This window comes from Elaeis guineensis, chromosome 10 (genome assembly GCF_000442705.2).
Source record: "Elaeis guineensis isolate ETL-2024a chromosome 10, EG11, whole genome shotgun sequence".
Classification (NCBI taxonomy): domain Eukaryota; kingdom Viridiplantae; phylum Streptophyta; class Magnoliopsida; order Arecales; family Arecaceae; genus Elaeis; species Elaeis guineensis.
In genome coordinates this window covers 33,291,952-33,318,089 of record NC_026002.2, presented here as the reverse complement: position 1 = coordinate 33,318,089, position 26,138 = coordinate 33,291,952, and the positions used below count along the sequence as shown (strand labels likewise).

The following is a 26,138-nucleotide window of genomic DNA, read 5'->3' as shown; positions in this document are numbered from 1 at the left end:
GTTTGCACCAGTTCTTTTAATGATCTATAGAAAATCTCAGTCCGATTATCTTAGTTGATATAGGCTGATAAATCTTGAGACATCAAGCAGTATGATAAATATGTTGGCAAAATCTTTGGATCATCTTTCCGGACTAAAAAGGAGAACTAGTCAGAATGTGTCTAAACACAGGCATAGAGCAGAACTGGAAATTTAAATTTAAAAAAATGACTAGATAAGGTTAAATTGTTGATGCAACTTTTCTTTCTTTCTTTTTTTATCATTTTGAATTAAAGAGGTGTGAACACAACCACCTTTATTTACCGGAGACATGAAGCACTTTCTCTGCTGAATTAAGTGCAAATTTTCATGAGAAATAAAAGAAAAAGAAAAAAGGAAATGTATTAACACTTGTTTGATTCCAGAAGCTAAACAATGCTGAATAAAGATGAGGTTATAATTAATTTCTCCTGTACAATTTATTGACATAATTGCCAAGACCCCAGAAATTCTTCATCAGCTTCTGAGGGAAAATTATGTCGTTACAAAATAATGACATCCAATACACAATTGAACATTGGCACAATCATTTACAACCTGATGCACTTTCCTTGTAAAACTTTCATATTTATCATAAATAATATAAATAAAAAATAACTATAGCCAATAGACATTGAAATTGTAAATACCTACTGATATGTGAGTCACTAAGTGAACCATGTTGAGTTATAAGCCAACTACTTCCTGAAGCCCCCGCAATCCTCCAGTGGCCGTGGTCCATGCATCAACTCTTCCGAAGTTGGGGGAAAAAACATATATACATATTTAGAAGCTGAACATACAGCTATAGGTTGACCATCCTTTGCCATGATCTTCTGAACAAAATTTGTCATACCTGTAGGTATTGTACCATACTAGATGCACTGTATCATAATACTGATACATAATTTCGTATTCTACTGATACTTGGTACATCTCATCATCTTATATCATATTGTATACCGATAATGTAATAGAATGATATCAGTATGGGATTCGATATCGAGATGGTAAATCTTACTTCTGAATTTCTTAAAACTAACAATGGCACTTCCAACTAAAAATATAATTAGTTGTTTTCTGTGAATACCCTGAATATGAAGTCACGAAAGCGCTTTGCATATTGCTTCGGATCAACAGCTGATATTGATGTTGGATCATACTGGATGGACTTGTAGGCATGTTCGAGCTTTTTGCTAATGTCATAGTCTTGGAGAATGTCAATGATGCCAAAGAACAATATTACATCATAAAACTCTCCTGTTGGTTCCCCAATCAGCAGGGATTCAACATCATTCCTCTTTATTCGTTCGACCCTAGCAGGCATGTTTGCACCAAGTTTGATTGCAGCCCACCTGCGTTACCCACATACAATATTTCAAAAGGAACAAAGTGGGAGCCGTTTTATTTGAAACTTCGGACAATCTATTGTTCAATATACCTTGCTGGAAGAAGATTTTAAATTGAGATTCAGTGTGACACAAATCAAGAAAGAAGAGCAGATTGAAACAATAGAACAAAACCATCAGTTATTGAGAATGTCTTCAAAAAGTAAAACCTGGTCTCACTCTCAATTCTAGCCCAGACACCCAGGCCAAATAGGTTCCATGTTTCTTCTTCTTCTTCTTCTTTTTTTATGACAATTAAATGATTTTGCACTAAAAAAATAAAAACATTTTATGAAAAAATATTCATTAAAAATCATATTAGGTTTGATTTTTTTTTTTTTTGATGACAACTCAGCATGTGACAATCTAAATGTTTACAAGACTTGCATTTTAGGATAGACAAATCTTTACGAAAAACCTTCCTTTAGTGTTCAATGCTTCCGAGTCTTGACAAAACTGCAAAACTCCAAGTTTTAATTTAGAGAAACTTTTTCAACATTGAAAGAAAAGAGACATGATAAAAATCAGCATGGATATATATACACAATCAATTTGGCCCTAAGTTAGTTTTAGCAAAATCCAAAACTGTCTATGATTTCCGATTAAATCTGGTCGAAAATAAAATTCTCATTTTTGGTTTAAGCATTTCAGGCAAAACTTTTAACCATGCTCTTCAAAGTAAACTAAAAGATTACTTGTCGCTTATATAGGATAAATCACCACAAGATCTAGTCAAATACAAAAATTATGCATTATTATGGTAAGCAATTGATGTAGCAAATACTAATCCTACCTAGGTTTGGTACCGGACCTTGGCTTGAAGACCATCAACCTGGGCCAATTTCTACCTGGTTTGAACTGGACATGCCAGGCTTTAAACAGGCAGAAGCATAGAATTTAGGGTCTTGACAAAAGGAGAGGACAAAAAAAAAAGGTATAAGCCAGCTTGATTTCTCCTCCCTCCTTCTCCCTTCTCCTTTCTTCCCTTCAAGTCCTCTCTTCTTCCCTCTCCTATCCACAACTATCCTCCCCCAGCTCCCCTATTCACCAGCCAACACCATTACCATGGCAAACTCAACCATCACCAACTTTACCACATTATATGCTGTTCGGAATGCCCCTGCCTGTTGGTTCTGACTATGGCCAGTGGCCACCTCTGTGTCCAACACCTCTTCTCTCCCTCCTCTCTCTGTGTATTGAGATTGTCAAGGTCAACTTAATCCAAGTTGGGCAGTTTGGGGTAATATTACGAGATGCCTGATAAAAGAGGAGTTCCAAAGCATCAAGAAGCAACTACAGGCACATAAGAAAGATTCTAAACATGTGTTTTACTCCAGGCAAATAGTATCAGCTAGTAGCACAGACCCAATTAAATTTTTCACTCACTACTTCAGAACAACACCAAGACAGCATGACATCGTATTGGAATAAGTTAGTGCTTTTCACCTCGCATTGTTATAGAGAGGTGATAATCAGAAAAACAGAAGAAAATTCTCTCTTGTGATGACACTAGAAATTAGATTTTCCAATCATTCAATTACAGTTTGCATCAAAGCTAAAGCCGACATGCAAAATATTTGATGTTGTGTATGATAATGTCTCCAAGCAAATATTAGACCTAGTCTAGTGGCATTGACAAACTTTCAATAATTTGCAAAAACAAAAATAAATGGCTCAGACAGATCTAAAAAGTTAGATTATGTTTTTAATTTAGTTTTCTCAACAATTTTATGGAACTACAAGCAAACCAAACATATGGTGCTAGTTGGTCATGGTGAGATCGACTAGACCAGAAGGACTTCTGGGGCATCTGTCCACATGACCTCTATCTATGTGCTCAGACTCCAAGAAGACTATTCTAAGACCTTCAACCAGATTTTGAATGTGTGAAAGTTTGTGAATGGTTTATCATCCTATGAATTCCGAATACTTTCAATAAGAATCTGATTAAAACATAAGGAATGTAATGTTAACAAAGCATGTTTCTGTATCATACCTGGTTGGATCACAAAGAAACTGATCCCTGTCTGCTCTTGAAAGGCGAGGAGTTGCTTCATTTGTGTTGTCAGGATCACTACTACCTGTAACCAAAATAAATGGAATTCTTCAGCCTCCTAGCTGAAAAATTACAAGGAAATTTATGTGTTGTTTGAGTTTGAAATTGTCCTTCAGTTGGGAGCTTATCTTGGGACACTTCTCTAAAATGAACGCCCACGAGAAGACTATAATCCATAATCCTTTCCTGCTCAAGAAGCTCACAGTCTTGATCTACTTGCCTGCAAAAAAAGAATGCATTAAATCAGAATGCAGTTCCAGACTGGCTGGGATTAAAAACACAAAAATAAAGTAAGAAATTGAAAAAATCAGCAAAGTCAAAGTTAAAAAAAAAAGGCAAAATTCTAAGACTGGCAACCATAGTAAGCAAAAAAGACATAAATACCTGTGGAAATCCTGAAACCAAGATTTTTGCAGTCGGAATATAAAATTAAGGTCCAGGTCTTTCAAAGTAGTGTTTGCATCGATATTTTCCTCAGGCTTATCAGTTGTACGGCCATGGGAAGACCCTTTGAGATCGAAACGCCTATGAATTGCATACTTGGTGCAGAAGAGATTTCCCATAATAACAAAGCGAACCTGATTCATTTTTACAAAAAGAAGGGTAAAAACTATGAAAAATAATTTAACCAATCTATGGGGCTTCCTGTTGGGGATGCTCGACCTCAACATGTTGTTCTAACCTTCCTCTGAGTAGCCCCAGTAACTTTGACACAATGCAGTCCAAAAAACTTGGTAACTAGAGTATCCTCAAAAGCCCGGACATGGTTATAATAGGCTGGGAGCATCCTCAGAAGCACCTGTTTCATAAAGCATAATGCATCAGGACAGATGAGAAAAATGATAGTCTTGCTTGGATTCAGAAAAATGCATAGGTGGGGAAAAAAGAACTCACTTTTACTTCTGATTTCTTCATAGTCTTTATCATGTATTTATCATCATTGGTTAGGTAAAAGAAGCTTCCACTTTTCCCAGGAGATGAGAGTTCCCGAAGGGCATCATTTCCACAGATAGAGATCATATAATCACCTGGATCAACCTTAAACAGTTTGCGCAGTGTCCTGAAGATTGAAAGCAGAAAATGGGGTTGCTAAGCCTGCACAAATTAAGTTGCAGATTGGCACTCACAAGAACATCGGATACACGTTGAATAAATTGATGGACAAACCTGAAAACCAATGGGCAGTAGTCCTTCCACTTAAAATCACAAGACTGGTGTGGAGGTGTATGTTTTGTTCCTTCAGGAGGAAATCTTGTCCATACTTTTTCCTTTGGGTCAAAGGCAGATGATTTCAGATCAAGCGAGGAAGGTTGAGCTGGCCTTCCTACTGCATGTCTACAATACCAAAAGAGAGGTAAGAAACTAGTTATGATGATTAAATTCAGAAGAGTATAAATATTCACAAAAGATTCCAAACAGTTAAATGTTGATGAATGACAACATATAATCCAATTAATAGCAAAAGAAAAAAACTTCAATATAGATTCTGCAAGCTGATAGTATTCACAAGGTGGGGTACTAAAAGAGAAAGAATTTAGGGGAGAATCTACTACATTAGCCATCTTAGAAAGAACAGACTGGGTGAGTAATGCAATGCATGCTTACCGAATCTTTTTACCACATTACAGGTTCTTTATTCTTTCCAATTTTTAAATCATTCCAGGCATGAAGGATAGGCACATAGAAAGCCAATCTTAATTTACATAATAATCTAAGTGTAACATAGGGATTCCTAGCTGCTGGATCTATTGTTGCATGGATATGGACATAGGAGTTAGATTCTGAAATGTATCAACAAGGTCTTGACTCAGCAACTGCATGACATGAAGGACTCCAGAATTCATCCATGCAAATATCATTTTACAAATAACAAATTACTATTAAGAAAAAAAAATTCTTGGCTTGGGTAGATAAAGAAGGGCAACTACTATTTTTTATCTCCTTCTAATGGCTATCAGTCCACTTTAGCAAGCTTCAGAAGACTACATCCATCACTGTTTGAATTTGTCCTAAATCTAAGTATTTAGGTTTTTACATAAAAAAATAATCCCGAGTCCAATAAATCAACATATATTAACAAAGGCAAGCTTTACAGGAAATGAAGAGGAGAGCCTCCCCACTGATTTGCTTCCTTAAAATAGCTCGAGTGCCTTGTCAGCATGTTTGTCCTTCAACTTAGAGGGATACAGCAAGGTTACATCTCTTCAAATTCCATGTGACACAAAGTGTATTACAAATGGAGCTGCTCCACTTTCAAGAAGATACCAAATAAAAACTTTGGAAATGTCTTCAGGTTAAAAATTTTGAATGCACTTGTGGGCACCAAATCTGTTGCTCATAAATGAAGACTGATTCTTAAATTTCTAGTTAACTATATGTATAATAAATAAAGTCATGAAGCCAATGACCCAAAGAGAAGGGAATAAAAAAAAAAGAGCATAATTTTTCCAAATACTTTATCCTCTACAATGGTTGTAAAACAGCAGTTCTTTAATGCGATGATGCAACTCTTACTACATGAATTTTTTTTGCTAGTTTTTGTTGATTCACCACGTTAATAACTGTCATACTCATTTCCTCCTAGATTCCATGAATTACAAGGTCAATCATGGTCTATAGAGAGCACGACCTAAAACAAATACAGAATAAAGGAGAGACACTAAAACAAAGAAAACTATAAAGATATATGATAATTTCAAAATTTCATAATAGAAACAAAATTAGAGATCAATAAGAGACAGTAAGTCAATATCATTTGCTAGGTCTCCTGCTCCAACCTAAACATCCATACAAACAACAACTCATAGCAGAGAAAGCAGGGTACCTGATCCCAAGTTGGAGATTGAGCATGAGCTCATAATTCTTGTGCCCTTTGGAGATAGTCTCTCCCTGCCTCTTTACCTCCGCCGGCGGCCACTTTATCGGCAGCCACCTTCCATTCCCTCTAGACTCAGTCCGCTCCAGCTGAAGCCCATCAACCCCCTCGCTCTCTGCCCCTCTTCCCCTGGTCACGCTTCCTTCCTCACCATCACAACCATAATCCCCGCCCGACTCCCAATTGCCGCCACCAGTAATGGCATTGTTGTGCTCATTAGTCCTCCTCGGTGTATCTCCGGTCCCGACTTTGTCGGCCGATGCCCGCCTTCGCGGCCGGCCGTCACCGGACTTGGACTGCCCACACACCGCCTGGTTGTGGAGGAAATTCTCCTCGATTCCCGACCAGTTCAGCGTCTTCTGCGACGGGAGGATGGACACGGTCTCCCCAGGGAAGACCTTGCAGTCGCCGAGACCGGCAGCGAATGCCGCATGGGGATCCCTGGGCGTCGGCGAGCTCGCCGCCGGCGACGGGTAGTAGACACCCTTCTGCTGGATGGCTCCATTCTCGTTGCTCCAATGGCCGACATAGAGGCCGCCGTCGGCCCAGTGGAAGCTGCCATTGCCCTTGGGGAAGCCGTCCTCCCAGCCGCCGTCGTACCGGTTGCCGTTGATCCAGACGATGGTGCCGCGGCCGTGGATGACACCGGCGCGCCACTCGCCGACGTACTCGTTGCCGTTCTTCCAGATGTAGCGGCCGTGGCCGTCCTGGAGGCCGGAGCGCCACTCGCCGTCGTAGTAGTCGCCGTTGGCGTACGACTTCTTGCCCTTCCCGTGCTTAAGGTTCATACACCAATGGCCGCGGTAGGTGTCCCCGAGAGAGCCGGTGTAGGTGCCGAACCCGTCCATGAATCCGGACTTGAACGCACCCTCGTAGGTGGCGCCGGAGGGCCAGCTGAACTTGCCTTTGCCCATGGTTTTCCCGCGGCGCCACTCGCCCTCGTACATGCACCCATCGGTCCAGAGGTATTTGCCGGTGCCGTGGGGGAGGTTGTTGTGCCACTGGCCCGTATAGAAGTCGCCGTTGGGGAGGAGGCGCTCGGCGTGGTGGACGGGGACGTCGAGGGAGGCGTTGTCGCAGGACTGGGGGGTGGCGGGGTCGTCGGCGGTGGGGGCGACCGACAATGGGGGGAAGATAAGGCTGCGCCGCCGCGCCGGCGGCTGCTGCTCCGTCTTTCGGACGGTGGACTCCCACGCCTTGATGCGTTGGATGTCCTTGAACATTCTACTCTTCTATTTGCCTCCTCCTCCTTCCTCCTTTTCCTCTATTGCGTCTCTTGATTCGTCCTGGTTTTACTAAGACGAACATCAATGTATTCAATCAATTTGGATTGCTATGATGCATAGGAGGAGAAGAACCAAAGAGTATTGGATGGAGGAATATTCAATTTTAGATTTGGTTTGGTTTTTTATGTGGTATTATTCTTTTCTTTGATTTGGTTTTGATATTTTGTTTCTCCAAATGGAAATTACAGTGAGGGAGGAGGAGGGATGGTGGATGATTCTGGTTGGTTAGCATGGTTCCGGAAGGGGCTCCGACGAAGCATGGGGAACCAACACCTGGAGGGAGGAAGGATGGAGGCATCCCTTCTTTCCAGCCCTGGCCGGCTCTTCTCCTCATACAATGTTCTTATTTTAGGGATAATGGATGTGGATAGAGACAGCCAAGATAGGATGGCGAGAGAGCTCGTTTTCTTTGCTTGCAATCACGTTAATTTCCTCCCTCTCTCTCTCTCTCTCTCTCTCTCTCTTTCACGTTAGGAGGGAAGTGCGTTGGTGGCGCGTCCTCATTTATCCCGTGTTTAAAATTGGCTGTATAAATTATATAACTAAACTTCTCATGTGAGAGAAAAACAACAAACGCCATACGAGTCCCCGCTGTCCAAATGGCGCTGGTGTATCTCTCGATGCTCCGAATGCCTGCAACGCAAGTGCCGAGGGTTTGCCTGGTCTACCGTCGGAGCTGTCCCATGTGTAGTAGCATGGAAACGTAGCCTCTTCTAAGGTCTTACCTGGTTGTGTTACCACTATATCCCCTCTAAAAAATAGAAAAAAGAAAAAAGGGGAAAATTTTCACTCTGAGGTGTATTTGGTACTTTGGCTAGGTGGAAGTAGCGGGTCTAAAGGGGGATTTCAAGCTGAAGTCATTTTGATAAAGGGATGCCTTCATTTATGAGCAATTGCAAGCTAAGAGTTTGTATCTATGATGTCAAAATCTGCTTATTTACCCATATCTTTTTGAGTAAAATGGTGGGAACTCACCGGAGGTTTCATGATGGTAGAAATCGTGTCCAATCATGAAAAATATAGCATCAACATTATGAAGCATCAACATTATGCCTCTACAGACTTATTTAAGAAGTGCAAGGGTTTCTTTCCAGCAATATACTCCAATAGGATGCAGCGAATATGCAGTCCTAATCCCACCTACACCTGGTTGGAGCCCTCATCTCACACCAAACAGTCCACCATGACCTGATAGATCCAGGCCATCCATGAATTTTGAACATTCTTTTCAAAGGGCGCAATAGAGGCCTGGCAAAGATGCATCTAAGAAATAAATGGTCAACCATTTCTGATGCCTGCCTACAGCACTTGCAATGCTCATAAAACTTGCTAGATCAGCAATCCTGCTGAATGTTGGAGCTCTACTTTCAGTCCAAAATGTTGATTTCGGAGATTAAATCCCTTTCAATCTGAAGTAAAATTTCTATTCCTTAGAGAGGAAGGAGGATTCCTCCTCCACCAGAACATGTATCCTTGGTGAGCCCATAAGAGAGATGCTCAAAAGATTCTCTTAGCTCTATATATCCATTAAAGAAAAGGTTCCTTTACTGGCTTGTTGAATCACTATACTGAAGCAAGGATTTCATGAAACCTTTGTGATCTGGATATTCTCGCTTCCATTCCACATGACTCCACCAATGTCTAAGAAAAGTGCAGCAGAACATCCCACGCATAGGAGCTTTTCTGATTGCAATGCAGATTAGGTTGTCAAAACTTATTCAAGGAACGATCCCACAAATAAAACTTAAGAAAAATGACAATTGATGTTCTAATACAATCCTCCCAAGATCTACATTATGGGCTGCCTGCATCTGTAACAACCAATGATTTGTGTGTGCCATTCAAGGTTTTGAAAACCTCTCCAGATGTCTGGCCATCCTATGTATATAATTTCCATGTTGAGAAAATCAGTGAGAGAGGTATAGAGATTCCAAGTGCATCTGATCCGCATGTTCTACACTTTTCAATATGTTCCAGACCTGCTAAAATTTTAAGGATACTGCAGTCTGTTCAAAAACTAACCTCTGATATTCCAAAAAAAATGGGGATTGTGAACCTAACAGCTTTCAGCCTTTACAATACCAATCCACTTTTCCCTGCTCTCCACAATCCTTCTATGTGACATATCACACAGGCATGGGAACTGATCACCACAATCCAGAAGAGGAAGAAGAAGGAGAAGACCAACTTGTAACAAAAATGATCCACTATACAAAATCAAAATCCTGAAGAAGCTCAAACAGTCAAACTACAGTAGAGTTTCTGTTGAAAACTAGTCCTGTCCGTTAACAGAAGAGTATTATTTAGACATATAAATCATCGAAATTTCATACTCCCCAGCTTTCATATCTAAATCAAACTACTACCCTGTCATTCTTGTGTGGTTTCTTTGGGCATTTGGTATCTAATGGAGCCTACATGTGTTGAATTACTTCCTAGCACTTAGATACTGTGATTATCTACCATCTTCCCATCCGTGGATGTTAGCAGTAGCCTCATTAACCATCTTAACCAGAGTGACCTGAAATTGAACCAAAAAAGGCATGTAAATGAACGAAAATGACAAACAATTGATGGAAAAATTATTTAAGAAAAATCTTACAAAGAAACAAATGTCAAGTTTAATTCATTTGTTGCATATGCACTCCCATAAGCTTAACTCCTCTGTCATAGAAACCTCATATGAAAGCTGACAATTGACCATGGTATAAAAGTCCGAATATATAAAGTATAAACAAAGACCTCATAATGATTACTGCTGAACAGCTACAACAATCTAGACTGCAGGAAGTTTTGGAGGACTCATCCCATGTGACACTTAAGTAAAGGACATTAATGAGATATGAAATTATTAGATAATTGTTGCTCAACAGTTCATAACGATGCTGTCTATGCACTTGAGGAAATCTATAAACTTGCTCCAAAAGTTAAAGAGCATTTGCAGTCAAATAGGAAGCTTTACTTTCTCCATCTCATCATTGACATATATGTCAAAGACCTCTAGTAGCAAAAGAAAATCATGTCTCAAAATGTCCCAAACTCCAGAAAGAAGCAACAAGCTTCCCTTGTCCTCATGTCACTCTTTATCACATGTGAGAGATGTTTGACAAGCTTCCTAGAAACAATCCCAACCTCCTTGCTCACCAATATTACTTACCTAATACAGAGATATGTCAGGTCCTCATGAGCAGAGTTGACGACATGCCACTACAAGCATCGAGAGGTGAGACAACTACTGGGGGACTTGCTAGTTTTCAAGGTAACATCAGCCAGAAAAAAAAGAGACACAACTAGGGTATTCCAACCACCTGCCTCTCCATAAGCTTAGCTGCAATAATTATTACAAAGATTTAATCTAACAGAATGGTGAAGATTGTGCTGTGGCTACTAGAGATGGCTACACAATAGCGAATGTAACTTCAAGGATTCAAAGAGATGGAAACATGCACCAGAAGAACCTAAGAAATCCCAGCCTAAATGCCTGACATGCTTTAAAGTTTACTGCAGCTTGTTGAGCCAATGAATCACAACTTGCAAGGCCATAGTCCTTTTAAGGTATGCTTAAAAACAATGCTAAGATAGACATTTGTTATCCTTGTTTGGCAACAGAAATGTTGGACCAGTTTGATCACGGTATGATATTTGTGGCACTTCATATTTAAGATGCATAGATGGAAATGCAACAAAACAGAGTTTACTGAAGCAGTTACATCACAATCTTTAAACAGTATGCCTTGAAAAAGTACCTTATTCTAGACTAGGTCAACAAAGTTACTGATATCAGATTTCTTTTACTCTGTAATGATGACAAAAACACCGCAAAAGCATCCCTCTATGCAGCACATTTAACATCATAGGCAGAATTCAAAAGCAAAAAAAAAAAAAAAAAAATTCAGCATGATTCATGTGAACAATTCTAGAGATTTAGAATATTCACAAAAGCCGCTTGAATTTAAGTCATGCTAGAATCATGAGGTGAAATCAAAAGAACAAAAATCACAATAGTCAAAAATGTTTTGTTCTTTGAGAAGCCATGCAACTATGGACATACCACACTTTCAGGAACTCCGGGAGGAGGTAAAGAAAGGTTTCTTGGTGGTGCATTGCGAAGGTACGATCTTTTGTCGAATCGCCATTCCCCAATTTTTCCATAAGTTAATTTACCCTGAATTTGCACCAAAAGCATGTCTGGAAGTTATGAGCCTCTATTAATTTCCAAACAATACCTTAAAATCATGTATTCATATTCGAAAGGATTAGTATCACCATAAATGACGAAGAGGTAAGATGGTCTTAGATAGAAACATAATAGCCTCTATAAGAGTACCAGATAAATAAACTAGACATAGATAGAGTTTGGCTACCTCTAAGGAATAGTCACATCCATAAGTATAATGAATAATAAATGTTTTCCCAACCTTTAAGTCCCAAGGAGGCTGAAAATTAAACATTTCAAAGTTAGTCATGCACAACTCAGAGATGTGTCACTAAAACAGCTTTATTCAATGAAGACTAGGCAAATTGTGATAAGCACTAACATACATTACCTGTATCATAAAATCTTTACGAAGAATATGTCGCACACCATGCAATGCTGATGCAATTGCATATGCATACCTTTTAGTCAACAATGAATCAACAAATAAATGCCAAAGCTAAATCAGTATCATCCATAGCTAATAAAACGCATTGAAATGACATAAAAGCATACAAAATGTTCTAGTTGTTCTCACATTTCCAATACCCATCCAAATGCTTTGTCGGTCTCTGGGTCATCTTTCATTTGCAATGAAACTTTCATCCATATAGGAGCAATCTTTTCTAGCTGGGACTGACACAAATAAATAGCTTACCAACATGCTAACTATATCATGACAAAGTATAACAATAGTTAAAGTTAATAATATAGTCATACAAAGAATGGGGAAAAAAATAAACAAACTATAGGAAATTAAGAAAAACAAAGTCAACCTCTGGTTATTATGAATTTTAGGACTCCAAAAAAAGATATCTATTTTGCATTTCTATTTGAATACAAGCAGTATATGCTGGTACAAATTATTTAATCTCAAGTTCTCAACTATTAGATATTATATTTGCAATAAGAACTTTACCTTCTGAATAATCACAGGAGAATTGCCAATAGGGTCAATAGCTGTCAGAGGGCCTTTATCTTCTGGGAAGAACTTCCTTACTATCTTCTCATTTTCAGATGGTTTAATATAGAAGAATGGAAACCCTGCTGGGTCACTTCCATGAGCCAAGTTTGGTAAAGGGTTCACAAAGATGTGATCTGGTTCTGCCATCAGTATATAACTGCATCCATTATTAATTATGCAGCCCTTTCAGACTGACGGCATGAAAAATAAAGAATAAAGCTTTGTAAATATATACAAACTTACTCCTCCTCGATTGTTGCTTTTTTTAGCCATTGCACAAATGCCCATGGTCGGTTCAAAACAATGTAACCCTGAATCCAGAATTTTAATAGAGTGGGTCAAATGTCATCTTTGAAAATTGGAGCTTCAACTTATCACTCTCTTTCCAAAAAATTTTGCTGCTTGGCAAACGAATTACACTGCCATCAGGTAATAATTCATAAAACTGGTGATAGGAAAAGAATTACCAAGCCATGGTGAGTTTTTTCTTTTGGTTTTCATCAAGAAAAATGATGAAACTCTGCTCAACTACAAGGAAAAGAACAAGATTGATAAAAACTATGAAGTAGCCAGTGATGGAGCAGCATTCCAGCAGTATGTTAGATGGATATCTAGTAAAAACCCTTGAATTTTAATATTCATGGTATATGCTTAAACATTTATTCACAGGATATAAACTAACATAGTATGCACTGTTGGATGTGTGCCCTAGAAGCCAATCTTGATTGGCATATTTTTCTCTAGGACATGTTTTATACTTGTTGGGCAGTCTTAATAACCAATCATGTTTATGTGTCCATGATTTGTCTTAAAAATTAACAAAAATAATTTTGTATATTCTTAAGGTGTTGAGAATTTGAGACATACATCATTAGTGATTAATTTCTAAATGCTCCCGATCGAAGGATCGTCACGGAGGACAGTGATCAATCCATTCAAGATCGGTGCACGGATCACCTCCTTTTAGGGCAGATGAGTCTTAACTCTGTGGTGTAGAGACACTGTGGTGAGAGTGCAGGTAGTTGTTAAAGAACAAATTGCACTGAGAGTGACCAACACGAGAAACCACTTGGATGTCTACTCACTCATCAGTAGTTTTTTCGATGCTGCAGTGGTGTGACTGATCCTTTGATCTGCGGTGTGTTGGCTGTTCGCAGCAAAGCTATATAGTTTGACTGCACATTCTCTTGATCCCTAGTCATATGGACTCTTGCTGTGTATGTTGGCTATGTAGGTTCAGATTCGCTGTTTGGAGTAAGATGCACCTAGCTAGAATCTATCGACCTTGATAGAAAAGGAGAAGTTCTATGCGATTCGTAAGATTGAGTTCAGAAAATCTCTGATCAAAGTAAGTGTGAATACTAAAAAAAAAATTCCACGAGATTCACAAATAAACTCGAATCGAACCAATCTAGCATATGATTGACGATAGAATTTGACGAGTTCTCTATGACCTCCATCAAGTCGGGACTCACGATAGAAGGATTGTATCACACGATAACTGTACCTAGAAATTCATTTTTTTTATTCTGCTGGATTGTCACTACATGTTGTTAGACGTCACTGGTGGATCGTGAGAACTCACTAAGATCATTTTCAAATTAACAATTTTTGTTGAGGTGAGTTGAAATCATTTGAACCCATCGAAAAGAGTTTCGATGATACTGTGATAGAGATCACGGTATGTCTCACTACCAAACATAATAGAACCTGAGGGATCACACACAAAAAGAGCTTAACCTGATCAATGACTTGGATCATATTCGAATTATCAATCGAATTAATAGTTTGAATTTTAGAAACTGCTAATTTGTAAACGTTATAATTTTGACAACTGCTAATTGTTAGCACAGGGAATTAATTGTAAGTATTATATTTTTTGGAGACTGATTAAATTATGAATTAAGTTCTAATTAATTTAAATCAAATTTAATTTAATTAGACTTAATTTAATTTAATGTTAATTGGGTTCAATTATTCAAATCAGATTTGGATTTTAAGCCTGATTAGATCATGCTTGACAACCTTCTCGAATTCAGCTCGTTTCGGACTCGATTTGAATACAATTAAGATCCTATTTGAACCAGATGAACTATGACTCGGAGAGCCCAAGTTCCCTGGGACTCTCTCTCCAGAAATCACGTCAAAAAGAGAAGTGGGGCATTGTTTTTTCACATCCTTATTCATCTTGCGCGCGTAAAGGAGAGGGGGCGCCAATAGTTGGCACCCCACCTTATCTGGGTTTCCTATTGGCGCCCCACCTTATCTGGGTTTCCTTTTTCTTCCAGATTTTTTTCTATTTGAATTTGATTCAAAATAGGATTAAATCATATCGGATTGGGTGTGTAAGGAATTAATTTTGTGAGATAAAAAATTCTTGAAAAGTGGACGTGCGCTAAGAGATTATCGTGAAAGTTTTCTTGCGACTTTCTTTTTGGCGCACAAAAATTTTTCATTCCTTTTCCATGCCATTCATTCCTATTTTGGATAAGATTTGATCTTATCTCTAAGGGGCGTGAAGGAGAGGTGGCATGGTTTTGGTTTTTGTACGACAAAAATTAAGAATAGGGTGTGGCATGCGGGAGATAAGAGAGACCTTTCTTTCTTACCACCAACTTCCTCTCCCAACGCCTCCTTCTTTCATCCTTACATCCTAAGGTTCAGATCTGATAGAGATCAGATCTAAGAGAAGAAAAAGAGAGAGAAGATAAGAAAAAGGATTCTTCTTCTCTTCATGGTGATCTGGTTCAGATCCCGTCGGATTTACGCGAAAGAGTTCGTGCAGCGATCAACTTCTTCAAGATTTGGAAGAAAAGATCAAGATCCAAGGATGAGGAGCGAGATCTGCAAGGTGCTAGCACACCGGTGATCTCGATACTTCGATCAGATGGCTCCTTGTGGATACCAACAGAGGTCGGACGCATGCGCGGTACAATCAGAACTCGGGACATCCGCAAAATTCGAAGTATGGAGATCTGATCTCCGTTTGTTTTTCTAACCATTTGCTTTGTGTTTCAGATTTCAGATTGTAGGTACATGTTTGTATCAAGATCCATGCTATGGTTTTCAGATCTGATCTGATACATGAATAAATTAAAATTATTTTAGTTTATTTATTTCTGCTGCATAGATGTCTAGAAAATATTTTGAACTACATGTACGAAACTATAGCGATTTTCCAACAGTGGTATCAGAACATAGGTTCTGATACGAATATGAAACCTCCTTAGATCTGATATCTGGTTTGTAGAAATCAGATCTGAAAGTTAGTTAGATGATCACATCGTTCTGAAATAAGGTTGCCCTGGCATAACCCCTGTTATGCTGAATGATTGTCTTAGAACGATGTAGAACATCGATTAAAGTTACATCTGATTTTTATGCATGCTATAATATGATTACAAGATTATTTTAGATCTGAAATCATTTTAGATCTGAAATAAATCATGAATTATTTAGATCTGAAATTGATTTTAGATCTGAATATTTTAATTAGGGTGTAATTTGGATCTAGTATGTTTGCTGAAATTCTTTCTACATGCATAGATTCAATATTATTGTTCATATGTTTGACATATGAAAGATAATTAGATTTGATGTTTAATTGATTACATATGTGATATGTTAAATTAAATTCTTAGTAGCTTTGTAATTGAATTGGAATAGTCACCATAGCCGTCCGATACTAAGATGATGAAGGGATCAAAGTCCCTCTCTTGTCCATTCGATGGGTTCTTTCTTATGATGTGTAGGGGTGCCGACTATGATGTTTCCTATGAAGATAAACAGCAAACAGAAAATTGTATATGTGACATTTTTAATTTAAATCAGATTATGCATGTATTTTTATGTGTTTTAGATCGTAAAATGTTATATTTGATATATTGTTTGACACCCAATCTAAAACTTAATTTCTGTAAAACTCTAGATCCAATATCCTAGGCTTGTTTGCATGAGAGCATGAAACTGTGACTGATATTCCTGTGGAGTCGACTCAATTCTCCATTGGATAGACTCGAGTGCTTGGTGGGCTGACTCAATTTTGTTGGAGTCGACTTAAGACCCTGGTAGGTCAGCTAATTTGCTGATGGGCCGACTCAATTGTGCAGGCTAGGTCTATAAATTTATATTTGTCTCAGTGTATGCCGATTCACTGTAACAAGTCGATTCATGTACCAAGATGAATCGACTCGATTCTGCAAACAACGATATTATATGAGATACAATATAAATAGTTTAGATTAGAAAATATTTCAAGATCTAAACCCAAACCTATGTACATAATGTATTTAATTAAGAATTAAAATTTGAAATTATAAGATCTGAAATTATGAATTTAAGATCTAAATTTCAATGCATAAAATATGAGCTTTCGAGTATGGGTTGAACAAATTAGGTTTAGAGACTAAACTACAACTAGGGTCATTGATTAGATCAGGTTAGAACTCGTTCCGATTTTGAGCAATTGATCGAACCTAATCAAGAGTTGATTGGAATTAGATCAAGGAGCTCAAAATTGAATTTAGTTGTAGTTGGTCAAATTGATTCACATGTGATGTGAATTGATTAAGTCAACTGAATCTGGCTCAGCGGTTCGAGCCCAAATCTATAGGTTAACCTAATTAATTCTAATCAATCAATTTAATGTCTAAGGCAAGTATTAGATGGTGGTTATTTAATTGGTTCCGTTGTCTGACCTGACCAATTCGTTGATGTCTAAGAAAAGCAACGGAGAAACCCCCACTAATCTTACTTACCTGGCCATCTTGGGAGATTATATTTTGTATTAAGTTACTTGTTGACCTGAGTTCACCCATGCCGACTAGATTGGTTGGTTAGACATAAAATATGCTGACCTGAATCAGATTAGTCATTACATCAAATGTATGTGACTAATTAGAAGAGACCTGAACCCAAATCTCCTTACTAAATATTAAGTCTACTGGTCTTCCACCATTGTAGAGATGCGGGTGTCTTTTCCGGCATTGATCATTCTCGGCTGATTACAGTGGTTCGGTTGCATCGGAAAGGCATAACCATTCTATTGGCATCAGATGCCCCCAGGTAAAGATGGAGTTAGGCCCAATAACTGTTAGATGAGGGATCCAATGACAGCTTTACACTCGCTGGTGAACGGTGGGTCAGACTTAACTAAGGAATGTGCCAATAACTGTTAGATGAGGCAACAGAACTTAGAGACCAAGTCGCTGCAAAATGCTTGAAGAAGCATCTGGCAAAGAGTTATCCACGCATTGATATATGTGTCACCAATAACTGTTAGGTGAGGTGCCGTACATCGATAGGACCGTAGCACCCACTAGAACCTATTATTGCGTTAGGATTTCCGTTTCTCCACCCGAGGAGTGTGAGAGACTCGAAAAATTAGTGGGAGCCTTTTGTTTGTTTTTAAAGTCCCTAGAACAAACTATTACAAGTACAATTATCTAATTAAAACTTTACTCTCTATGATTAAGAATTCAGCTTCCAACAATCTAGCTCGAATCCTAGATATTAATCACTTAACCAAAATCAATTATATATTCTGACTCAAAAATCTAAGAATAGTTCTTAGCTTTTAGAAATTAAACCATGATCTTAATCAAGTTAACCCAATGTCATCAGCTCATCCAATCCATAGTCAACGAGCTATACTTGATAAATGGTTGGATATTGACAATTAGGTTAGGTGCTTTAAATTAGATTCCATAGTCGATGAGATCCAATATATGCATAAGGACATGTAGACTGTCAAAGATATATTGATTCATCTGCAATAATTGTGAGATGATCAGAGTCGCACAATGCATAAGATGCATGATAGGCAATTTATCCATGATCGATGATCAAAGACATTGAAGAGCACCTTAACTGAATCAGTAGATATGTTGGTAACTAAGGGACTTTAAAAAATCCTAAATATAATAAATCGAAAAAATTCTAAAGGTACTTCGATCAGATCGAAGATACAATTTCAAATAGAAAATTTATCGATTATCTAAAGAAAATGGCATAGTGTCATGATAGAATTCTCCTTGTACATCTTAGCTCAACGGTGTATCTGTGAGAAGCGATGGCACTATATGAGAGATGGTCCAGTCCATCATGAATATCACTAGTTCAATTATTGTTTCTTTAAGAACAAGATTTAATTTCTGAAATCTAAATTAGGTTTCCTCTAAAGTTGGTTTCACCACACCATATGAGATATGATATGGTGGATAAGTTAGAGGATAGGTCTGTGAGAACTCGTTTATAGAGTATCCCAAAAGTTATTTGAGATATCACTTTCTCTTTCCAGTGGTTCACAATGTGATTGTAAGCAATCATACTATTTTTTTGGAAACAGTAGGAGGATAAAATCAAAGAAAAATTTCTTAAAAACAATAAGTCACAGGACCTGTACAACCTATTTAAGATGAGCCAGTATATATAATACTCCCTCCACCTCGTAGATCTAGTAGGATCTTCTATCTTTTAAAAAGATACTTGGTATTCTTACAAAGGATTCAGAGAAAGTGTTTCTCGAGGGAGATTGGGAACATAGGGATGATCTAAAAACCTACAACGACTTGATATGAGGAATCATATAGTTACATGAAGATCAGTGAAAGGATCCCATGCTGACATTGATTATGATGTGGTTACATAAAGAATTTTCTTTTCAAAGACCTAAGTCAAATATTCTGAAAATAAAAGGTCTGTAGCGATAGATCCTAAAAGGATGTTTGGTTTTCACAGATAAATACATAGAAGAAGTGCTGAAAGGGTTCAGCATTGAAACCTCCAAGAGGGATCCGTTATCCTCTTAAGCATAGGCATATGCCATGCTATATACTTGACTTGCTATATCTTGCTGTGAAAGTCACCAGCAGATATTAGTCAAATCCAGACTGGGAGCATTGGATTGCTGTGAAAATATCTCTAAGTACTTGAGAAGCACTAAGAGATTATTCCTCATCTTTGAAGAAGGATTAGAGCTAAGAATGAGAGAATACACTGATGTTGATGGTAGAATGTCTACATCAGCATGTATTCTTGAGTTATATTAGTTTGATTTATTGGAATGGTTCTAAATAATCGACCAGTGGAAGCTGAATATACTGTAGATATACAAGATGTGTTCTGGTTCTTATGATAGTTGCAGAACTAGATGTCATACCATTGGATGCTATGACATTGTACTGCAAAGATAATGGTCCATAACCCTCGCTAAGGAGCCAAGGTCTCACCAGAAGTCTATACACATAGAACAGATATACACGATTACCTGAAGTAGAAATACATGAAGGTGAAGAGATTAGACTCCATATAAATATGGTAGGCCTAAGTCACTTAGCTAGCTAAACACCGAAGCCTATCTTTAGAAGATGAGGTTCAGGTATATGGCAGATTGATTTTAATGCAAGTGAAAGTTTGTTGGATGTGTGCTCTAGAAGCCAATCTTGACTGACACATATTTTTCTCTAGGATATATTTTGTACTTATTGAACAGTCTTAATAACCAATCATATTTATGTGTCTATGATTTGTCCTAGAAATTAACAAAGATAATTTTGTATATTCTCAAGCATGGTTCGCCGTACCGGGCCGAACCGTCCGGTACAGGGCGTACCGAGCCGGACCGGTCCCTTACCGGTCCGGTTTGGGCCTTTTTTTCGGAAAAAGACCCCGAACCGCACCGAACCGGATGGTTCGGGCCCATACCGCCCGGAACCGAGCAGTACGGCTTGGTTCTGGACCGGTTCGGGGTGAACCGAACCATACCGCCCATGAGAAAGGGGGGAAGGTGGCTCAGTTTGATGAGGATCTTGTGTTATTTTCTTGATATCTGAAATAAAATGAAACCTCAAGCATATCTCTCTCTCTATCATATCTGTTATACCATCTATCTTGTAGTATCCGATATGATGTATTATATCATATTGATATGTTATTTCATATTATACCAATATTTGGTATGTTGTTTTGTACCAAATTGAAATATATATCGGTATTATAATAGAATGGTGTCAGTATAAGATCCGGTAACGAGATTGTAAAGCTTGTACCATATATTAGTTCATCGAAATCCAACTCGTAAGATGAATTTGATTTGATTTTTCATCACCAAACAGATGGAAATGCCTAGGGAAGCATTCTGAGAACTTGAGAGGAACCTGAAAGAAAATTTTGAACCTCTGATAGCTAGTAATAGAGGTTCCCCGCCCCAACAATTACTAAGCATTTACCATTACCCTTCTCCCTGTTTGGTACCATGACTCCTTGCTCATTTAACCCTGTGCATTAGTACCGTTTTAAGTATTCGTTTTCACAACAATTAATCGCAGTTGTAACAGATAGTTTAGAGGCCTCAACAAGATTTTAAAATAAAAATCTCAGTATTATAATCACACAACACTCAGCATTTATGATTAAAAAAGAAGCATGGGCGATATCTAATATTCCAATTAGTAACTCAAAATGGCATCATAAAATTGAATAATATCTGGTTGTATCAATATCATAAATCTTGTGATGCTAGTAGTGGTATATATGTCTCAGAGTTAATGAAGAAATTCTTATGATGGAATCATAAAATTGAATAACTTCTAGTTGCATAATGTTGCGATGCTGGAAGCTTAAACTGTTATATGCGATATCATATAGGATCACAATTGGAGCAAGGCTTTTCATAAATAAATCAAATAGGAGAGAGTTCAGGTGTTTTACTACCCTAATTTTAATCAAGTTAAATGGTTGAGGGCTTTATGATGTGTTCTGAATCTTCCAAACCCATTTTTTTCTGCATGAAACTGATTCGATTGCAACATATGGCTATTAAGAGTCTTTGTACCGCAATCTAACTCCAAATTGAATCCAAATATGTCAATAATATGCAATATAATGCCATATTGAAGTTGTATTTATCAATTATTAACTTCAAAAATTCAAAAAAAAAAATTTTGAAAATCGAAAAAAATATTGTGTACCGGTATCGGACCGGTACGCCCAGGCGTACCATGTGTCGGTACGGTACGGTATCGGTACCGTACCGTACCGGTTCAGGATCGGCACACCGTCCGGTACCAGTACAGCGAACCTTGTTCGCAAGGTGTTGAAAATTTGAGACATACATCATTAGTGGTTAATTTCTAAATACTCCCAATCGAAGGATCATCACGGAGGACAGTGATCAATTCATTTGAGATCGGTGTATGGATCACCTCCCTTTAAGACAGATGAGTCTCGAGTCTGCGGTGTAGAGACACTGGGGTGAGAGTGCAGGTGGTTGTTAGAGAACAACTTATACTGAGCGTGACCAATATGAGAAACCACTTAGATGTCTACTCACTCGTCAGTGATTTTTTCGATGCTGCAATGGTGTGACTGATCCTTTGACCTGCAGTGTGTTGGCTATTCGCAGCGAGGCTATATAGTTTGACTGCACGTTCCCTTGGTCCTCAGCCATATGGGTCCTTGCTGTGTATGTTGGCTATGTAGGTTCATGTTCGTTGTTTGGAGTATGATGCACCTAGATGGAATCTATCGATCTTGATAGAAAAGGAAAAGTCCTATACGATTCGTAAGACTGAGTTCAGAAAATCTCTGACCAGATTAAGTGTGAATACTGAAAAAAAAATTTCACGAGATTCACAAATGAACTCGAACCGAGCCAATCTAGCATATGACTGACGATGGAGTTTGACGAGTTCTTCATGATCTCCGTCAAATCGAGACTCTCGATAGAGGGATTGTATCACACGATAACTGCACATAGGGGTTCATTTTTCTATTCTATTAGGTTGTCACTATATGTTGCTAGACGTCACTGGTGGATCGTGAGAACTCACTAAGATTATTTTCGGATCAACGATCTTTGTTGAGATGAATTGAAATCGTTTCAGCCCATCGAAAAAAGTTTCGATGATACTGTGATAGAGATCACAGTATGTCTCACTACCAGACAGAATAGAACCTGAGGGGTCACACACAAAAGGAGCTTGATCTGATCAATGGCTTGGATCATATTCGAATTATCAATCGGATTGATAGTTTGAATTTTAAAAACTGTTAATTTGTAAGCATTATAATTTTGGCAGCTACTAATTGTTAGCACAGGGAATTAATTGCAAATGTTGTAATTTTTTAGGAGCCGATTAAATTATGAATTAAGTCCTAATTAATTTGAATCAGATTTAATTTAATTAGATTTAATTTAATTTAATGTTAATTGGATTCAATTATCTAAATCAGATTTAGATTTCAAGCTTGATTGGATCAGGCTTGACAGTCTTTTCGAATTTATCTCATTTCGGACTCGATTTGAACCCGATTGAGGCCTATTTGAATCAAATGAACCATGACTCGGAGAGTCCAAGTTTTCTAGGACTCTCTCTCCAAAAATCATGCCAAAAGGAGAAGTGGGGCATTGTTTTTTCATGTCCTTATTCATCTTGCGCGTGTGAAAGAGAGGGGGCGCCAATAGTTGGTGCCCCACCTTATCTGGGTTTCCTTTTTCTTCCAAATCTTTTTCTATTTGAATTTGATTCAAAATAGTATTAAATCATATCGGATTGGGTGTGTAAGGAATTAATTTTGTGCGATAAAAAATTCTTGAAAAGTGGACGTGCACTAAAAGATTACCGTGAAAGTTTTATTGCAACTTCCTTTTTGGCGCACAAAAATTTTTCGTTCTTTTTCCATGCCATTCATTCCTATTTTGGATAAGATTTGATCTTATCTCTAAGGGGCGTGAAGGAGAGGTGGCATGGTTTTGGTTTTTGTACGACAAAAATTAAGAATAGGGTGTGGCGTGCAGGAGACAAGAGAGACCTTTCTTTCTTACCACCAACTTCCTCTCCCAACGCCTCCTTCTCCTTTCATCCTTACATCCCAAGGTCCAGATCTGATAGAGATCAGATCTAAGAGAAGAAAATGAGAGAGAAGAAGAGAAGAAAAATGATTCTTCTTCTCTTCATGATGATCTGGTTCAGATTCCATCGGATCTACGCGAAAGAGTTCGTGCAGCGATCAACATCTTCAAGATTTGAAAGAAAAGATCAAGATCCAAGGATGAGGAGTGAGATCTGCAAGGTGCTAGCACACCGATGATCTCGGTACTTCAATCAGATGGCTCCTTGTGAATACCAACAGAGGCCGGATGCGTGCACGGCTACAATCAGAACCTGGCACATCCGCAGGATCTGAAGTATGGAGATCTGATCTCCGTTTGTTTTTCTAACCCTTTGTTTTTATATTTCAAATTTCAAATTGTGGATACATGTTTGTATCAAGATCCATACTACGGTTTTCAGATCTGATCTGATATGTGAATAAATTAAAATTATTTTTATTTATTTATTTCTGCTGCATGAATGTCTAGAAAAAATCTTAAACTACGCGTACGAAACTGTAGCGATTTTCTAACATGCACTCATAGACAGTATTTCTGAATCATTATGTGGTTGACATTTGTTGCAATCAGACATTGTTGAAATGGTGCCTCCTACTGCATACTTGCATTAAGTAGGAGTTCCTTTGGCAGCAAGGAAAAAGAAAGGTTAAAAAATCATCATAATCAGCAGTTTTGGTTCACAAGAATTTGTAATGAAGACTAGATTTTGATATGCATATCAAAATTCAGGTTGAAAAATCATGATAATCGGCAGGTTTGGTTCATAAGAAGCTGTAATGCAAGACTGGATTTTGATATGCATATCAACATTCAGTAACGAAGAATAAACATGAAAAGAAATTGTAAAGAATCATGAATATCTCAATCACTGATTTGTAATTGATATCCATATCAATCAAACTTTCTCAAAACTGTGGGCCATAGTGCATGTTTCCATAAACATGCATGTTTTTTTTTTTTTTTTTTTAATTTGGTTGATTTGATTCACACAGAGAAGTTGACATGAAAGATTATATTTTGATATGCAAACCAAACTTCAGGAATCAAGCACGAACAGTAAAATTATAAAGGATGTCTCGTTACCTGATCTCGACCTTCCGGCAGGGGATCCACGACGAAGGTTGGAATCTCTTCCATCAAATTATCCGGGTGCCCGGAATGTAACACCCTGGTGAACCCTCCCATCTCCGACCCTTCCATATCTTTCATCTTCTTGTACCAATAGTACATCACCCGGCACTGCCACTTGCTATACACAGCATCCGTCGCCGTGAGGGCTACATGGAAGAGCCTCTTGGGCTCGCTCAATCTCTTCGAATCGTCCAAGTGGGTCGAAGACCCGCCACTGATCAACTCTTGGTCCCCTTCTGCACTCTGGTAGTGGATCACCATGGTCAGAAGATTGTAGGTCACGAAGAAGCAGCCCAGAGATAGAAGGACCAAGATAAAAGGGGAAGCCCGACCCATGACCTCCCTCAAGTAACCAATCCTTCCTCCTCACAATCGGGTGTCAAAACCAGTTGTCACCTATTCCAGCTCCATTGTAGGATTAGACCTCGGATTAGAAGAGAATTGGATAGAAACATGGTAGAATAGAGGGTTTCTCCAAGAAAAAAGCCATAAAAATCGAAACTTTCGGATTCTTGATGCTTGGAACTGGGGTTTGAGAGAAGGTCCCTGGATCAGAGCCGAGAGTAATCCCAGGAAATAATTTTTGAGCACAAAATATTGTTTAGAAAGTGATCGAGAGAGTGGGGGTGGGGTTGGAGATGCCCGGAAGGGGAAAACAGGAAGGAGTTGACGGTGGGAGAGCTGAAGAAAGGGAGAGATCAGAGAGGTTGAGGGTAGGAATTCGACAAAGGCTTTGTTCTTAGTAAACTCTTGCTTCTCAGTCTCTGGAACGTTGGATTAGCTGGTGGATTGGAAGGAACGGTTCTGAACTCCTGATTGGTCTGCTTCTCTTTAAAAATATCACAAGGGGCAGGGAAGGAAAATAAAAAGCAAGAGGTCTTGGTATGGCAAAGGCGGACTTCTCGCTATAATTGTCAGGTCCGAAGTATCAGCAGAAGCCTCACCGACTTACCAAAGCGCATGGTGGACTAGACCAGCTTGAGAGAGTTGGGCCTAGCACAAACTCATCTTTTGTAAACAAGTCGAGCTCGAACCAGCTCACTTGATTTCAGCATCATTTTGATCATCCAGGTCGGCCAAGGTCTCGGTCTTCAGACTGATCAATGATCACGCATTCTTATTGGTTAATTATCCACAAATGATAGGCGATATCAAAATTTAATGGAGTCCACTACCGAGCACTGCTTAATTAGTTTCACCACTAATGACTTCGGCAAGGGAGTGGAGCTCAACTACTCCCTCAAACTTGAAATTAAAATTTTTATTATCTCTGCTACGTGTGCCAATATATTTTGAGATAAATTAGTCCATTGTTAGAAATTACTGTCGTT

At 38.4% G+C, this 26,138-nt stretch overlaps 2 protein-coding genes across 10 annotated transcripts; both read right to left on the bottom strand.

The window, feature by feature from the left end:
* Window positions 1-277: 277 nt before the first annotated feature.
* Window positions 278-9,658, bottom strand: LOC105052796 (phosphatidylinositol 4-phosphate 5-kinase 4-like). Of its 7 annotated transcripts, none has more exons than XM_073245003.1 (8): window positions 6,287-9,658; window positions 4,630-4,797; window positions 4,357-4,522; window positions 4,145-4,261; window positions 3,847-4,040; window positions 3,537-3,682; window positions 3,403-3,457; window positions 278-1,373 (listed from the first exon to the last, which is right to left on the bottom strand). In XM_073245003.1, exons 1-8 carry the CDS (start codon window positions 7,558-7,560, stop codon window positions 1,088-1,090), a joined length of 2,406 nt encoding a protein of 801 aa, XP_073101104.1. In that variant the 5' UTR covers window positions 7,561-9,658; the 3' UTR covers window positions 278-1,087. The 7 variants fall into 7 exon arrangements, 6 of the variants coding, with proteins under 6 accessions (XP_073101104.1, XP_073101105.1, XP_073101103.1 ...); XM_073245002.1 differs by having other exon boundaries at window positions 281-1,373; window positions 3,403-3,489; window positions 3,575-3,682; XM_073244999.1 differs by having other exon boundaries at window positions 1,167-1,373; window positions 3,403-3,489; window positions 3,591-3,682.
* A 153-nt stretch (window positions 9,659-9,811) lies between these two features.
* On the bottom strand, window positions 9,812-25,619 carry LOC105052747 (hydroxyproline O-arabinosyltransferase NOD3). Of its 3 annotated transcripts, none has more exons than XM_010933684.4 (8): window positions 24,760-25,617; window positions 13,026-13,093; window positions 12,738-12,939; window positions 12,357-12,448; window positions 12,171-12,240; window positions 11,988-12,059; window positions 11,675-11,788; window positions 9,812-10,144 (listed from the first exon to the last, which is right to left on the bottom strand). In XM_010933684.4, the coding sequence occupies exons 1-8, from the start codon at window positions 25,141-25,143 to the stop codon at window positions 10,079-10,081; spliced, it is 1,068 nt and encodes a 355-aa protein (XP_010931986.1). In that variant the 5' UTR covers window positions 25,144-25,617; the 3' UTR covers window positions 9,812-10,078. The 3 variants fall into 3 exon arrangements, 2 of the variants coding, with proteins under 2 accessions (XP_010931986.1, XP_010931985.1); XM_010933683.3 differs by having other exon boundaries at window positions 12,357-12,454; window positions 24,760-25,615; XR_002165555.3 differs by having other exon boundaries at window positions 10,109-10,144; window positions 11,675-11,811; window positions 12,357-12,454; window positions 24,760-25,619.
* Between the last annotated feature and the right edge of the window lie 519 nt (window positions 25,620-26,138).

What these genes read in the sequence shown, in the direction of transcription:
- LOC105052796 (XM_073245003.1), bottom strand. Translation starts at nt 7,560, where the DNA reads ATGTTCAAGGACATCCAACGCATCAAGGCGTGGGAGTCCACCGTCCGA. An exon ending in AATCTCCAACTTGGGATCAG is followed by an intron (nt 4,798 to 6,286) that starts GTACCCTGCTTT and finishes TTGGTATTGTAG; the next exon opens with ACATGCAGTAGGAAGGCCAG. An exon ending in AACAACACATAAATTTCCTT is followed by an intron (nt 3,458 to 3,536) that starts GTAATTTTTCAG and finishes ACACAAATGAAG; the next exon opens with CAACTCCTCGCCTTTCAAGA.
- LOC105052747 (XM_010933683.3), bottom strand. Translation starts at nt 25,143, where the DNA reads ATGGGTCGGGCTTCCCCTTTTATCTTGGTCCTTCTATCTCTGGGCTGC. An exon ending in CTCCTGTGATTATTCAGAAG is followed by an intron (nt 12,455 to 12,737) that starts GTAAAGTTCTTA and finishes TATTTGTGTCAG; the next exon opens with TCCCAGCTAGAAAAGATTGC. An exon ending in GATGTGACTATTCCTTAGAG is followed by an intron (nt 11,789 to 11,987) that starts GTAGCCAAACTC and finishes GTGCAAATTCAG; the next exon opens with GGTAAATTAACTTATGGAAA.